This window comes from Paroedura picta, chromosome 18, assembly GCF_049243985.1.
Source record: "Paroedura picta isolate Pp20150507F chromosome 18, Ppicta_v3.0, whole genome shotgun sequence".
Classification (NCBI taxonomy): domain Eukaryota; kingdom Metazoa; phylum Chordata; class Lepidosauria; order Squamata; family Gekkonidae; genus Paroedura; species Paroedura picta.
In genome coordinates this window covers 14,774,605-14,791,667 of record NC_135386.1, presented here as the reverse complement: position 1 = coordinate 14,791,667, position 17,063 = coordinate 14,774,605, and the positions used below count along the sequence as shown (strand labels likewise).

Sequence of the window (17,063 nt, the reverse complement as noted above, 5' to 3'; positions counted from 1 at the left end):
AGGGAGGTTTGAAAACCTCCCTTGTACCTTATTAACATACTTCATTAACTTACAATTCTTAGCTCATTAGCTCTGGAGACTTGAACACGGAATGCAGAGCCAATATTTTTTTTCTTTTGGCACGCCTCTAAATTTAACACGGACTTGCTATAATAAAATAGGGCACAGGGGAGTACTCATATTCAATTAATAGTAGAGTGGCTGTGCGTGTGCTGTCCTGCAGCTTATTAACAGACGATATCACATTCGGTGGGGGTAAGAAATCTAACCGACTTGTAATTCTGGACATCATGCTGACGAATGGCTGATTGGAGTAAACACAGCTGTTGGAATGGGCAAAATGCAACCAACACCAAGAACTCTGCTCTTCTGATGCCAGGCAGTCTTGAAAGACCTCAGTTCATTTTAGTATATTTGCTGCATTCTGCTTCTATAAAGTGTCCTTCTCTAAACTCCTTCTACAAACCCCCCTCCCCTTCCCCTTGATTTTTTAGCCAATTCAGTGTGAACCTGCCGTAAGTTTCAGGAGGGATGCTGTATTGGGCTACTGCTTAAGTGCTGGAATGAAGACCTTAGAGACCAGGAGCCACAGTTTGGCCACCCCGGTCTAAGCTTTTGAAAGTCAAAGCTCCATATGAAAGGGGCTCTGACTCTTGGAAGTTTACACTTTGAAAATCTTCGTGGTCTCTTAAGGTGCACCTGGACTTGAAGCCGCCGCCCCTGCCCATAAGCGTCTCCTTACTCGTATCACAACCAAGCCTGGCTTGGATGCTGTTTTTGGGTGGGTAGCTGCATTGCTTTCCAAGAGAAGAGCCGGAGTTCGAGTCCAGCAGCACCAAGCTACCAGCAATGTTTGTGAGGTATAAGCTTTTGAGAGCCAAAGCTCTGTTTTGAGGGAGCTTCAGTTTGCAAAAGCTTCAACCCTGGAAATCTTGCTGGTTTGTAAAGTGCTCCCGGACAGAACCTTTGCGGTTTGGGATGAAGGCATGAAACAAACATGTGTTCTGGGACCTCCCTTAGTAGGAGATGATGTCTTGTGAAACCAAACAGTCCCTGTCTGAGCTCAGAGAACTGTGAAATAGACATTTGCCCCTGCTTTTTGTGGTCCTCCATGTACCCACGAGGGTCAGCTTGCCAAGGCCATGGTAAACTGTTGATGAGGTCCGTGGCGTTTCTCAAAAGGGAAGAGCAAACACATTTTGCTTGGCCCTGCTGACATTCAGCGGGCTGCTTAGTGTTTGCAAGCTCTCCGAGAGTCACGTAGGAAAGCGTTCCTGCTGACATTCTGTGCCCCTTCTGGCAGGGCGAGACTGGGAAAGGTCCCAACCGGTGCCAAAGAAACTCTGAAGACGTCAGCAGTAGAAGAACAGATGGCTTTAGAACACCGTCCTCCCTGTTGCGACTCCTCAGCAGCTAAGCTGATAGATCATGCCCTAAAAAGCTGCCATCTTGGCCATTTTGATTCCCCGCCCCAGGAAAAGACTCCCCTGCCCCATTCTGCCTGGTAGGATGCAGACCACTTCCCTCCTGTCCTCTCTGGCATCATCTTTCACGCTGTCTAGCTTCACGCCGACACTCCCGCTGCAACTCTTCCAGACCCCTCCGTGTGGCAAAGGATTCTGGGAAGTGGTTGTGGGCTCGTAGTCATGCAGGGCGCTGGCCAAATGAGTTGGCTTTCAGTGAAAGATGGTGAGGCCTACACACACACACACATTCACACAAACTGAAGACACAGGTATCTGTGCAGCCGTGCATGTTCAGGGAACAAGCTGGATTACTGGGAAGGCTTCCTTGATCATGACTTGATCAGGTTCCAGCAATCCCTGTTAAGACAGCTGTGTGGGTATGAGATCCTGTTTTTGAAAATGCCGGAAGTTGTTCAGCGCCCATATGTTCCCTGGTGCAGTAATTGAGCTTGGCCGTTCTTAAACATTTGCTTCTTTCTCCCTGCCCACCCGCTCTTCTCCCGTTACAGGAAATGGTTTTGTGAACTCGCGAGCATCTCCAGGCTTGCTTGGCAGCACCGCTGGCGGGAATAACCTGAACAAAGCAATGCCCACGAAATCTCCCCCTCCCCCCGGTGGGGGCAACCTCAGCATGAACAATCGGAAACCAGACCTCCGCGTGGTCATCCCTCCCTCCAGCAAAGGCATGATGCCTCCTTTGGTAAGTTTTAAATGTCTTGATTGGTGCTGTTCTTTACAGCAGGGGCAGTCAACCTGTGGTCCTCCAGATGTTCATGGACTACAATTCCCATGAGCCCCTGCCAGCATTTGCTGGCAGGGGCTCATGGGACTTGTAGTCCATGGACATCTGGAGAACCACAGGTTGACTACCCCTGTTTTAGATGCCTGTAACAGAGGCAGTCCACGAGAACTTCCTGTCCTATTTCTCAAACTGCCTGTATATCAAGTAATGTTTGGCCTTTTCAATTCTTCAGTTACTTGCATGCAGGATGTCTCACCCTGAATACGGAATTTTTAACTGTCCTACTCATGGGAAGGATCATGTGCAGGAAATCATCAGGGAATATTTTAGCCCCCACTTATCCCAGAGAACAGATATCTCTGGTGAAAAGAAGGGGTGGGGCAGTTCTTTCTTTGGCCATGTTGGTAGGAACAATCACATGTCTGTTTGTTTAAATCCGGCACCGTTTCAAGAGATCTTGGTCAACTCTGGCCAACACATCCTGTGACACATTTCTCTGCCAGTTTTTCAAAAATGTATTTCTTCGTCCTGTGTCAATTGTTGTACGGTAGCGTTTCCTGCATTTGCACTGCCCTGGGTGGGAGATCTGGGCAGCTACTCCGCGTTAGTCTTTGGGTGAGAGACCAGCAGGCACTGGTAAATGCATGCTTGCTTGTTTCTTGCCTTGAAAACCCTACAGCCAAACTGTGGCTCTCCAGATTTCCATGGGCTAAATTCTCATGAGCCCCTGCCTGGCAGGGGCTCGTGGGAATTGTAGTTCATGGACATCTGGAGAGCCACGGTTTCATCACCTTGCCCTACGGCATTGCAGGCAGCTGTGGATTGATTGCACTCTCATATTGCCTAGGGTCGGGTACTAGTTAACAGAAGTTAAGTTCTGCACCAAGAGAAGCTGAAATCCACTGCTGGCATAAATTGCACCCAGGCATTTGCGAACTTACTAATTCTAGTGCTGCCAGGCGGCATGAATAATTGTGCAGAGGGCTGTGCCCTTTGGGGCACATAAATAAATCTCAGTTCCTGCCCTACCTTTTTTCGGACTGTGCCCCTGCAGAGACCGAATGTTTGATGGGAGCATTTATCCTGTGATTTAGTGTTGCTTTAAATCACCCCAAGAGGTTTTCATCTCCAAGTGGCACTTAAAAGTAACGTCCCCCCTCCCCCACAGGTGGCTCTGAGCCACTGCCACACCTTGATCCCAGAATGGCATTCTCCCCCCCCCCCCCGCCAGCTTCTGAGGTAGCATCTGGCATTGCCGTGTGCTCTCAAGCCCGCCTTTGTTTCGTTTTGCCCTCCATAAGGGCTAGAAACACAAGAGAGTTTTACTGCCCGCGGAGATTCCCGAGACAGTAATTCAAGAGCCTTGAAGACACGCTTTCATCTTTGAGCCTTCTGGCTGTCCTGGTTGTCAGGCTGCAAAGTGCAGCCCTGCAGCGTGGAATGGCTGTCTCTCCGTGCTCCATGCTCTGAATGGGCAGGGCGCAACCGAGACTGTTGGCGTTTCCCGCCTCGAACACGGCTGCCAGCCATGGGCTTCCGAAAGGAGTTTTAACCCAACGAATGTTGCTAAATCACAATTTCCGATGCCAGGATCAGCTTTCCCTGTGACTACAGTAAAGACAGTATGGGCTCTGAAGCGTTGGGAGGCAGAGTGTTGTGTTTTTTTGGGGAGGGGGGGCCAAAGTGCGGACGCCCCCCATAGTCGTCAGATCAAAACCCGAGCGAGCTAAACACAGCAAACTCTTCCAGCCCAAACGTGACTCTTTCATTCTTGAGAGCCGTCCTATTCTTAGTAACTTTATTATTATCATCCCTCTTATTTGCTGAGCGCAGTCGGAGGAGGATGAATTGGAGTTGGTGAGTCTGGGGTCCTACTTGGTATGAGACCTCAAAACCTGGCACTCTTTCTTCTTCACTGTGTGTGTGTAAAGTAGACCCAACGTTCCCTTCGGCGTAGGAAAGAAAGCAAACCCACAACCCGTCTTGGTCTATCGCCGGCCGTGTCTATCGCTTAAAAACATCATAATCGCTAACAAGCCCCCACCCCTGAAAAAAGTTAACATTTATTGTGGGTTGAAGCTTCTAAGGCAGGGGAGGGCAAACTGTGGCCCTCCAGATGTCCATGGACTACAATTCCCATGAGCCCCTGCCAGGGGCTCATGGGAATTGTAGTCCGTGGACATCTGGAAGGGCCACAGTTTGCCCTCACCTGTTCTAAGGGAACATTGGAGCGGGACCTCCAGCAGCGACTGTCTGTGTTCAGAGGAGAACTTGGACTCTTTACCCTAAGGCACCTTATTGCACCTTATTAAGTATTTTTAGAGGAGGGAATTTGCTCGCGAAGTTCCGCAGATTGTAAGGCAGATCCTGTGCCGCTGCCGCTACCGCTGCTGCCTTCCCTTCTGGGTGATTACATCATTCTGGGTGAGATCACCGTCTTAGGGATGGAGTTAATTTCATGCTCTGGAAGAGCAGCAAACCACGAGGGGGTTCCCTTGTTCAACAAAAGAAGGTTATCAGCACAAGCAACTCTTTTCTGTTTCCTCCTACTGGGAATTGTATATATGTCTATATACGTACACAAGCACGCCTTTGGAAGGACTCTGCCTCGGATATTTTACATTGCCTTAGCCCAGAGGCGTGCTTGGTTTTAATCAATGGGGATTTGTTAGGAGCCCAGGTCGTTTTTTCTCCCTTGGTTTAAGGAAGAGCAATAGGGTGGCCAGCCGTGTTGAAAAGAGAAATCCGACTGGAAAACCAACCAGTTCTATTATTTCCGTTTATTTCGCACACAGACCTGTTGCTGCTCTGAGGCTCTCGTTGCATGCAAAGCATGGACTGCCATGTTTTGAGTTTGTGAATGCCTATTTTGTGTGTGTGTGTGTGTGTGGGGGGGGGGGAAGGAAGTAAAAACGCAAGAGTTCAGCTGCAGTGGAAGTTTGCAACAAGCTGCTTCTACCTGCACCTGTATATTAACTGCTAGTGATTATTCAGAGCCAGGTAGCGTGTTGCCCCTGTCCTCTGCTTCCTTAAGGGGTAATTACCTTTCCCCTAGGAAAACACTTTGTGGGATTTTGCTAGGCAGGTCACACGTGTGTTACCTAGTTGCACAGCGAAATTCCTTAAGGTTATAAATCCATAGCCTGGTAATGTGAGTATGACTGACCTCGTCTGTAGGACCTGGGTCACAGAACAGTTTTACTCCTGTGTTTGCCATTGAACTGGGTCACAGGAAACCAAAATGACACACCAGTCAGTCTTTGGCTAAGCTGTGATTTGAACTCGGGTCCAGTCCAGTTGAATGCCAGTGGCTCATGTGAGCTAGTGACTCATCCCCGCTCCATACACCTCCCGAGTTTGAAAGCCGTGGTTTTTAGCCATGTTGTGAAAGTCAATAAAAGGGTGCAACAAAAATAGAGTCCAATAGCACCTTGAAGACCAACAAAGATTTATTCAAGGCGGGAGCTCTCGAGTGCATGCACAGAATGCATGCACAGAGTGCATGCACTCAAGAGCTCCCGCCTTGAATAAATCTTTGTTGGTCTTCAAGGTGCTATTGGACTCTATTTTTGTTGTGCTACTTCAGACCATCACGGCGGCCCACTTGAATCAATAAAAGGGTGTTTCTCGTATAGATTTGGTGCCCTTTTCGAATTAGGGCTGTTCTCAGGCTGTAGCCTCCAATTTCCCGTCATGGCATCTCAGGCTCGTGGACTGTTGGGTGAAAGGAATGGTTTTCTTAATTAGTCAGTGGGGATTTTCAGAGGGATGAACCAATCATTTTGCTTGTAAGCTGAGACTGCTTTACATGGTACACATTTTCAGAAATCTGCTTGTGGGTGGGATCCATTGTTTCATGGCCTGTGCTCAGTGGAGATGTATGGCTGCAGGCCAGGGATCGGTGTCTCTGCCGTAGTCTGCACATGGCAAAAGAAAGACTTCCCCTGTCTTGGAAAGACATCCACTTCCCCTGTTAAGTCTTCAAACTCAAAGACATTTAAAAAATACATGAAACGTCCTACAAGTTCCCTAGACAAGGGCAAAGATTGGCTCATAACTAGCATGTTACAGGAGGAGATTGCCCTCTGGTGGTGGGACCGACCCCCGCAAGGGAAATGTGCATCTAGCTGAAACAAAACACAAGAATCATAGAACTTGGAAGGAACCTCCAGAGGCATCTAGTCCAACCTCTGCAAAATTCAGGACATTCACGACTACCTGCCTACCCTCAGTGACCCCAATTCCATGCCCAAGTGATCCCCCTCCCACAAAACCAGTCCTCCCCTAAGTCTTAAGTAAATGGGTATGTGGAATTGAAATAAACCAGAACCAGCTTAATCTGGGTTTCCTAACTCCCCTCTCCCCCCAGTTGTTTGCCCCCATCCTTTCTCATCTACATATTTTATCACTCCGATCCTCTGTTGCTGGTTCAGCAGAGTGTCTGTTTGCAAACCCTTCTGCCCTGGGAGGGGATGCTGAAGAGTTAGATAACTAGTTGAGGGAGATGGTACATTCCAGGCCCTGCAAGCCCTGGCCAACTTTCTGTGCTCTTTCCCCATCCCTAGAGGAAGTGCTTGGAGGGCAGCCCAGCATCCCTTGAATTTTGATATCCCAGGAAGCTTCTGGTGCCTTCCTAGGTCAGGCTGGCCTCAAAGCCAGCTTTCATAAGGCACGCTGGGTTTGATTCCCCACTCCCGCACAAGCAGCCAGCTGGGTGACCTTGGGCTTATCACAGCCCCGATAGAGCTGTTCTAACTAAGCAGTCATACCAGGCCTCTCTCAGCCACACCTACCTCATAGGGGAGATCTGAAGTAGGGAGAGGAAAGAGAAGGCGATTGTAAGCTGCTTTGAGATTCCTCCTGGTAGAGAAAAGCAGCATATAAAACCAACTCTTCTTCTTCTTTTTCAATGGTATTGGGAGAACATCTCCAGCATCTTCAGTCTTTGAATTGCTCTTTCCATAAAGGGTAACTCAAGGATAAGATTGAGATGTACGCTGTTAATAAAAACATGCACGAAACAGGATATATGTATTAGTATTTATACATTTGCACTTCTCTCTCGCACACAGAAACCCTCCAAAGGCAGGTGACAGTTCCACAGTCACATGGGGGCTCAGGGTCACTTGCCCACAAGGGGAACATTCCTTTCTTAACTGAGCTCAACCCCCCAATCTGGAAGCAGCAGTAGCCCATAAAGAGCCTTAAGTTTTCCAGTGGTGCGGAGGAGCTTGCTGTAAATTCTGTAGAAATCCCACGGGCAAGGATCAAAGTGCTCCCAGCTTTGCATTGATTTTAGCTGTGGTTTGGTTGTTGCCGCTTGTCTTTGACGCCTGTTCTGCCTGTGGACCATTTTAGAACACCCAGCGGTTAAGCAGTTCGCAGTCGACGCAGCCTCTCGCCACGCCGGTCGTGTCAGTGACCACGCCAAGCTTGCCCCCGCAGGGATTGGTTTACTCCGCCATGCCAACAGCGTACAATACTGGTAAGCATTTCACAGCTTTGGCCCTCTCCGCCCACCTTCTTCCACAGGGAGAATTCAGAATTGCGCACTGCCAAGTCATGGCTGATTCATGGCGAACCAAGGACTGTGGGGGTCGTTAAGACAAGGGAGGAGCAGAAGTGGTCTGCATTTGCCTGCGTCAGCATAGAAACCCATCTTCTTTGGTGGACTCCCATCCAACCTTGGCCTATGCTGCTTAGCCTTCAAACCGGGACAAGATCAGCATCTCGGGGTGTTCTAAAGCAGGGGTAGTCAACCTGTGGTCCTCCAGATGTCCATGGACTACAAGTCCCATGAGCCCCTGCCAGAAAATGCTGGCTGGGGCTCATGGGAATTGTAGTCCATGGACATCTGGAGGACCACAGGTTGACTACCCCTGTTCTAAAGGACATTGCATAAGTGCAGATCCACGTTCAGTATAATGTTCTGAGCAGTGCTTCAGCGAGAAATCTGTATTCTGCCCATTCTGATTGTTGTCTGTGTTCATTTTGTCTCCCCTGTGACATTCCTGGATTTTAATTTGAGCAGTGGATTAGGCCCCGAAGTTAATCTCAGCGTCGCGACCTAGATCAAGGGAGCACAATGAAATCGAGAGAGCTCCTCCTGCCACAAAAGCACAGGAAAACAAATTCCATTGTGTGCTTAAACTTTTAAGGAGGGTGCCTTGAGTGTAACCTATGCACTATGGCAAATGAAAGGAGTTTTTCAAAAGCGTGTTTGTGCGCAAAGCCATTTGATCGTGCTTCTTTTGTGGGTCATGAGGGCCTCCAGAATCCAGATCTCAACCGCCCTATATAAGTGACCTCCAGCTTGCTCTTTCCCCCAGTTCTCTTGGTATATTTGAATTGCCCCAAGAACTCTTTTACCTCTCCGTGGTACTTCTTGTACCTTCTTGCCCCTGTGAGTCAATTTTTATCATCCCCAATGTGCAAGTCTGGCCAATGGTTCTGCCACTTTCTCGGGTTTTGTTCTAGAAGGCACCTGGCCGATGCACTTCCTTGAGCAAGAAATGGGTGGTAGTGGGGAATTATGTCAGAATTAATGGCTATTGTGACACCACTAGTTCTCTCAGGAGTCAAGAACGAGTCAACCAAATCCACAGGTTGTTAAAGAAAATGATATATATATATATCGTCATCCCTCTTAGCCTGTCTCATCATTTCTGGGGGGTTGGAGGAGCAACCGACAGGGAATCACACCCCATTCAGAAGACTTAAAGGCACTTTTTGGAGTAGAGGGAATGCCAATGATTGTCATTCCCCCTCCCACTGCAGCCCCTGTGCTCTTTGTCCCCTGTGCTCTTTTTGAGGCCCATTGAGCCCCAAGAATAATGTTTCAAGGGGTTCCGGGAGCTTTGCAGGAGGAGGAGGAAGGAAATTCCATGTGCTGTGAACGGATGTTGTCAGATACCGGCTGCTATGCCTGGGGCAGCTCGCTATCCATTCCAGGTTAGATTCTTTCAGGTCAGCTGTTGCCACCTCTCCTAGCGTTAAATGGAATTTGCCGCTCCAAATCCGTTCACTCTGATTACACCCCTGACTTGTTTGTTTCTTCAAATGAACTAACCGTGTTTTGGCCTTTAGACGGCAGTATTCTGGCTTCTGAAAGGCAGCAAGCGGAAGGTTCTGTGTTTTGTCTAAATATATGTATTTCAATCATTCTGTCTAAAATAGGTTGTCTGTGAATATGAGAGCAAAGCAGATTTCTGAAGCTGACAGCTTTAGCTGTGAGGATGGATTCTATTGTTCATTTTTTTTTATTTAAATCAATTCTGTCCTTCCTTTTCCACCTGGCTCTGGGTGCTCAAGGCACCGAATCATGGAAAACATTGCATGTTTTGAAGTACACTGTCTAAAAACAATTAGCAACGAACGAAGCTAGTTTTCTGTACTCCACTTTTTACTACCTGAAGGAGTCTCAAAGCGGCTTACCATCGTCCGCCCTGCCCTACAGACACCCTGTGAGGTAGCTGGGATTGACAGAGCTCTGAGAAAGCTTCATCTGGCCCAAGGTCACCCAGCTGGCTGCATGTAGAGGAACAGGAAATCAAACCGGGTTCTCCTGATTAGAGGCGGCCGCCCTTAACCACGACACCACACTGGTGTACATTAAAATTAAACGAAACACGTAGAGAGGCAGTGAGGGAATCCCCAATGAAATAGGTAAGTCTTCACCTGTGGGCAGACCACAGTGGCAGCAGGGAGAGACAGATCTCCCTGTGGAGAGAATTCCCTAATTTTGGGTGTTGTAACTGATCAGAGGCCTTTTCTTGGGTTGCCACCTACCCAGCGTCAAAAGGCGGGAGCTCCCAAAGAAAGGCCCCTTAAGAATGTATTTGGATGCACATAGAAAAACAGACTTGGCCTGCGGAGGAGAGTCATCACATGCCTTTGGCAAAGAACCTCAGACTCATTTCGGTGGACTCCCATCAGGCCAGTGCTGGCGATGATTAGCCGCCGTGCCTTCTGTTGGACCTGTGTGATGAACACTGTATTAAACAACTCTCTCTCTCTCTCTCTCTCTCTCTCTCTCTCTCTCTCTCTCTCTCCTTCACCCGCTCTCCTCCCCCCCCCCAATCCAGATTACTCCTTGACTAGTGCAGACCTGTCGGCCCTGCAGGGATTCAACTCCCCTGGAATGCTGTCTTTAGGACAAGTATCTGCCTGGCAGCAGCATCCTCTAGGGCAGGCAGCCCTCAGCTCTCTTGTGTAAGTAGGCCTGTGGAAAACTAAATCACACCCGAAAGCCCTGGGCAGAGCGGCAGCCTCCGCCAAGTTACGCCCAGCGGGGCAGCCCACGTGTTTGGGCTTGGCCTTACTCTGTTGGGCCAGGCATGCTTTTGAGCTTTCGTGGGTGGCTGATTTATGACTTTTGAGCAGTTCTTGTTGCCGGGGGGTGGGGGGGACGCGTCAGATGCCAGGGTGTTTGGGCTCCATCTGAATCCCCCGTGCTCATTTTGTCCTTCTCTAACTTCCCGTTCGCTGTTCACCTTCTTAAACTTGAGATCATGATTTCCTCAGTCATCGGGCGGAAGGGCCCTCGTGCTGCAGCCACGACGAACCCCCCGTTAACGGCTGTTTCCCCCCCCCCCTCTTGAATTTCCCTAGGGCTGGAGGCCAGTTATCTCAGGGTTCCAGTTTATCCATTAACACCAACCAAAACATCAACATCAAGTCCGAACCAATCTCGCCTCCTAGAGACCGTGTGACCCCGTCCGCGTTCCCGCAGCAGCAGCAGCAGCAGGCGCAGCAGCAGGCGCAGCCGCCACGGCAGGAGCTGGGCCGCTCTCCCATTGACAGTCTGAGCAGCTCCAGCAGTTCGTACGACGGCAGCGACCGGGAGGACCCCCGCAGCGACTTCCATTCCCCCGTCGGCCTGGGGAGGCCCCCCAATGCAGAAGACCGCGAGAGCCCAACGGTGAAGCGCATGCGCATGGACGCCTGGGTGACATAAACCGCCCCCCCGCCCCTCTCCGTTTCTACCTTTTTGAGTTCTACGAACAGTCCTGACATATCTAAATTAATAAACGAGGACGCGAAAGGAATATTTATATGTATATACATACGTGCATATATATATCTTTGTACACATATATATGTATGAGTGTGTGTAGCAAGACACAAAAATCAGCAGGCACTTAAATGACAAGACTCCTTGTGTAGCTGCAGATGCTCTGTGGTGAAACAAGAAAAAAAAAACGAGAGATAGAAAACAGAACAATCCTCTTAGGTATTGGTCCAGTCCGGCTGTTACCTGGGACTCGTTCCTTGAGAATATCGTAACGTTTTGCAAGAGAAACGTCATACCCCGTATATAATCCTACCAAATTAGAGGGAGGGGCCCGCAAGGGCTCGCCCGTCGTAGTTGTTCCCGTGTGTGTTTTGAGAGGTTGCCCCGTAGTCCGCTTTGTAGCAGCAGAGCAGTACGACAAGAAAGCAATACTGTACATAGAATGACCTTTATATTACCCAATCTAGCATGGGTCTCTCTTACAGAGAGCGCATGGAGAAGGGCTGGCATTAGTTTAAAAAAGAAAAAGAAACCACAGATAAATAAAACACCTGATTTTTTGCACATGCAAAAAGAAAAAAGGTACTGAGGTTAAAAGCGATTTAGAGAAACACAAATGAAGAAGGACAAAAACGAGCTTGCATGAACTATTCTGAAGATAGTAGCCTAGGGACAGGGGTGGACAAACTGTGGCTCTCTGGATCTCTGTGGACTTGGGCTCATGGGAATTGTAGTCCATGGACATCCGGAGAGCTACAGTTTGGCCACCCCTGGGAGATAAACCATAAAAGAAAATTTTAATATATTATTAAGTTATAATTGGAGTATGTCAAAAAAAGTTTCCTTTTTTTATGTTCCTCCCGCCTTTTTAAAAAAAAAGTAGAAAACCAATTTTCGCTTATGTCTATATTTTATTAAAGAAAACCATACCCTCCTTGAAGACTATATAGAAAATTATATACCTTACTTTTTGAACACATTCTGCTATGAATTATTTATATAAGCCAAAGCTGTATGGGGTGGGGAGGGGGGGGTAGCTTTTTTGTAAAGTATAGTTCTAAATTTTTTTTTACTCTTTGTTTTCAGGAGAGGAAGGAAAAAAAAAACTTGCAGGCAAAACCTTGGGGAAAAATAAGCCATGAATACTTATTATTCTATATGTAAATTAAAAGTGGAGCCAAACTTTGTGTATATAGCCTCTTAAATATATTATCACCTTTTGGTGTAAGTACCTATCTATGTATTGTACGTTCACCAGATTTTAAAAAGTATATTTTTGTGGATTGACGCCAACTTGAAGAAAAAAAAATCCCAGCCAGAAAAGGCAAGGTCCTTATTAAGTAGAGTATTCACTGTTTAATATTTACTATTTTGTTCAATATACTGTACTTCCTTTGGACTTTAAGTAATATGACTTGGATTCTTTGCCGAGGGGGTCTTTAAAAAAGGGGCTGCCCCCCTCCCCCTCGTTGGTGGTGAATGTGTGCTGTTAAACTGTACTCTTTTTTGTGCTGTATGGTAAAGCTTCATTATACATTTTATAAATATATATATATACATATATGTGTATATATACATATATAAATATATGTATATAGATAGCGAAGTGACACCCCTCCCCATCTTGACACACACATGCAAATCTGCTGTGGAGCTCATCCTGCAGAAATGGGAAAAGTCGTCGTAACATGTCCGTTCTAGGCATCGTATTAAGAACTGACTCTTGTTGAGAAGGGGCCGGAGGAGAAAGCAATTCCTGTTGCTCGCGTCCAAGTGAGTGATACACCCGTGAGAGAAGCAAAAAGAATTTTTTTTGAAGTGGTGTGTGGGTTTTGCAGCAAATCATATTTTAAGAAACATTTTGATTCCTAGCACCCTAGCCCCCTCCCGTAGTAATCCGGCAACACCCTCCTCTTAACTAGGTATTATTTGAACACTATACCTGTGGAAAGCCATAGAATGGAAGACTCTGTAAGCATGTCTCCAGATATATTCTAAGATGTATTTGTCTTAAGTCAATTTTAACAGGGTTTAGTACATATAAACAGGGGCAAGTGTTAATGGCATAATTCCTGAAATCGTCCTGAAACCTTCATCTCATGCTGGAGCAATATAGTCCACAGGTTAATAGATTTCATTGAAAGAAGAGAACAGGTGGTTATTTTATACCCTGCTTTTCATTACCCAAAGTGGCTTCCAAACACCTTCCCCTTTCTCGCCCCACAACAGACATCCTGTGAGGTAGGTGGGACTGAGATAGCTCTGGGAGAACTGCTCTAAGAGCCCTGTGACTAGCCCAAGGTCACCCAGCTAGCTGCATGTGGAGGAGGAGTGGGGAATCAAGCCTGGTTCTCCAGATTAGCGGCCATCTCTCTTAACCACGACACCCTGCTGGATTCTGTCTTGTGGCTACTAGGCACATCTCAGATTACTAATACAAAACTGTTGAGTCTGTGTTCGAATCTGGAGAAAACTCACCCCAGGAGGGGAGGGCAGCCTTCAGAGTCAGAGTGGCAGCCATGCATGCACAATGGCTCCTCGTGTGGGATGTACACGTGGTCACCGTAGCCCTGTTCACATGCTAGTCAAGGCATGTACAGCCCCCATGTACATGTATTTGAGAAACAGCCAGGGGGTTCAGTTCACAAGTGACACCAGGGACTTGTGGGGCTTAAGTCACATGTTCAGCTGTGTTGAATGTAACATGTGACTTGCACATAAACATGAGACTGCACACCTTAAGAAATAGCCAAGTGTGCATGGATCCTGTGTGCCTTTTCTCATAATCCATTGACAGGGTTTTTATGCGGCAGTTTGTTGACAAGGGCCGCCAAATTTGACGTTTCCCTTTGAGAGACCAAGAATTTGATTCTTTCTCTTTATCAGAGGGGTTTAGATTTAATTCAGAAACATCAGCTGTGTTTTCCCATCCCAGCTTCTGTGAATTTGGAGACTGTGAGGTAGAATTTGTTACCCACAGACTCTACTTCTTCAAACTGAACCTTGGGATTAATGGGATTAAAAAAATTGAAATTACAGAGAAATTTGTAAATTGGAGTAGAGGAGGGTGGATCTTTTCGACTTGATCTTTTGTTTCTCTGAAGGGATGATTTTTAAATCCAGCTGTCTTTTAAGGGCATTCCCAGTTTTCACATTCCCTCCTTCCCACTTTATGTAAAAACTATATATAATTGTGGGTTTAAAAAAAAAAAAGATAGATGGCTCTTCTTTTCCAAATTGTCCCATAAATACATAAGTGTCCCGAATATTATTTCCCCCCCCCCCTTTATAGCCCCTCAACAGCTCAAGAAACTCAGTTCAGGAACTTTCACCTGTTTCTGTCTTGCCGTGACAGAGCAGTAAATCCTGGTTTCAGGAATTCATCAAGATGTAGAGCAGTAAAACATCCCAGAATGACCTTCTCCCGGCCCCCAGCAAACCAACCCACCACTTCATGGATCCTTTTTAAGGCTTCCGAAAGATCTCGGTTCTCTGTTGTCTCTGACGCACGCCCCGTGAGCTGTTCGCAGTGCTTTTGAATGGGAGTTCTTTCATTTTCACATTTACTGTCCCATTTCTTGTGTGCCTTAATGAGATGGCTCTGCTGACTGTAATCTCAATAAGTCTTTATTCCTATGCAGGTTTTGTAAGGAGTTCCATCGCCCTTAAAAACAAAGCATTGAACCTGACAGCTTGTGCTTATTTTTTCTCCCCCCCCCCTCCCCTCCCCCCCCATTTGAATCAAGCCAGCTAAATATTCAGAAGTTCGGTTCTTGGACTGTTAATGCACAGCCCGTCTCCTTGTTCCGGGATCCTCGCGTGGAAGAACTTTGCAGCCCGAAAGCAGGAAACGTTTTTCTTTTTTAGCAAACCAGCAACACTAATCATGTGATTTTGATCAGACGTTTTGGGAAACATTTACACCTTGATCCTGTAGACAGGCATAGTGGCAATGGCATCCGGACTGCCCTGTGCTGGTGTAACTGCAGCCGGGATCCATTCCTTGGGCATGTGGGTGAGCCGGTGAGTCGCTACCGCCTGCTGTTTGTGACCCCTTTTGTACCAAATATTTGCTTTTGCACCCAAGTACGCTGGCTCTGCGGTGGACAAAAACGCCCGTCGAGGGTACTGTGTCGGTGGCGCCTGGAGAACGCTTAACTTCCAGCAATTCTTCTGCACCAAGCAACAGACATTTGCACAATAAATCTGGCTACGGTGGCCACTGCAACGCACCGAGGTCAGAATCCAAAGAATTGTCCACCAGGACCCACGTGCTTGGCAGGGTTCCGGGCTTACGTCTTGAACGGTAGTCCCTTGTTGCACGATGAGCCACTTTTGAAATGGAGAAAAAGCAATAGTCGTAGGAGGGGAGAGGCATGGGAAGGGCCTCCTGGGTTGCTGGGCGCACAGTCCTTTTGCATACCTCAAGTAGCTCTTCGGCTGCCAGCCCTGGGTATAGGGGGGCCAGGGTCCCTGTTGAAATACACAGTTAGGGAGCACGTGGTGTGCCTCCTCTGGGCCAGGACCTCCTTAGGAAAGGGGAGCATGTGCTTGAAAGTGCTCCCCTGTGACATTCATCTGGCACGTCAGGAAGAAGAGGCGCTTCATCCCCATGTGGCAGCAGGAGTTTATTGGCAGGGGAGTGCGTTCAAAGAAGCAATGACCCCCCGACCCCAACGGCCGAGATGCAGGTTGCCTGCCAGGGAGCTGCACGGCTTCATCGCATGAAGATGTTCAAAGTATATGTTTTTTTTTTAAACCCTCCCCCCTCCCCAAATTTCTTGACACCTTTTTAAAAAGGTGTAAATCAGGTTTGATAACACCTAAGGTTGCAGTTAGATCTCGAGCGGCCGGCGTTGACTCCACATCAGCGATTCTGACTTGGCGTGAGGAGCGGGTTTTCTCGGGAAGGAAGGAGTAACGTTAGGAGATGCTTTGGCCTTTGCCCCGTGAAGGGCACCCAGGGCACCCGTGCATCGACAGCGTATGCCGTGCGCACAAGAAATACATAGTAAATAAGGAACGTGTCGACTCCTCAATTCAACCACGGGAAAGAAGTTAGGAATTTAGAATGTGAAAGACTTTAACGAAAACTTCTTACGGAATACTTCCCTCGTTTTGCTGTGCAAGAAGAAAACACTCCTTTGCTATATTTAAAATTAAAAAAGAGAAAAGCTTTTTTTAAAAAAAACAAATGAATATATATGTATTTGGTAAATGTTTGTAGTCACGGTTCACAGACGAGGCGGTTTTGCGGTTGAAGCCGTCTGGCAGCACAAGCTGGGCTTTGTTGCCGTATTTGAAACAAATCTTTAAGGGGAAAAAAAATATTAAGTTAATCTCCCCCCCCCTCCCTACCCCAGATGTGGTGTTTTTTTCTCTCTCCCTCTTCATTATACGATAAATATTCTAGTGAACTTTTTATCAAACGGTTAAGAAAAATGTTAGAAGTTGTTGTAAAATATTTGTATCTTGTATTCACTAAAGTAAAAATGCTGGCTTTTACTGTGTACCTCCGACTCGCTCGTGTTTAGAACTCAGTGCTTTCTTGAAGTTGCGTGTTCCCCGTTGCTCAGTTTTCCCCATGCCTGAACAACATGCAGGGTTTGCCCTACCCTGTAAAGGTCAGCCAAGGATACACTTGGGAGTATTTTCTATCTCAGGCCTCTTTCACAAGTTCTGGGCAGGTAATAACATGATAGAAGTCAAAAATAAACCTTTGTGACCTAGGCAGTCAGCCTTCAGGCCGAGCACTTGGTTCACCACAACACGGGGCCCTGTTTCTCCTTGGTTTTCCTACACTGAGATGCAAAAGCGGATAGTATCTCATGGTGGTTGTCTG

The 17,063-nt window shown here is 47.4% G+C and overlaps 1 protein-coding gene across 7 annotated transcripts in view; it reads left to right on the top strand.

The window, feature by feature from the left end:
• MEF2A (myocyte enhancer factor 2A) overlaps nt 1–16,731 on the top strand; it is an 89,862-nt gene extending 73,131 nt beyond the window's left edge. For 3 of the 7 annotated variants that reach the window (XM_077318024.1, XM_077318026.1, XM_077318025.1), the window contains 4 exons: nt 1,976–2,166; nt 7,567–7,693; nt 10,293–10,419; nt 10,819–16,731. In XM_077318024.1, coding sequence (XP_077174139.1) covers nt 1,976–2,166; nt 7,567–7,693; nt 10,293–10,419; nt 10,819–11,164 — 791 coding nt within the window. In that variant the 3' untranslated portion in view covers nt 11,165–16,731. Of the gene's footprint in view, nt 1–1,975; nt 2,167–4,041; nt 4,087–7,566; nt 7,694–10,292; nt 10,420–10,818 lie in introns of all 7 variants that reach the window. The other 4 variants (XM_077318022.1, XM_077318023.1, XM_077318020.1 and 1 more) reach the window with 2 other exon arrangements.
• The last annotated feature ends 332 nt before the right edge of the window (nt 16,732–17,063 follow it).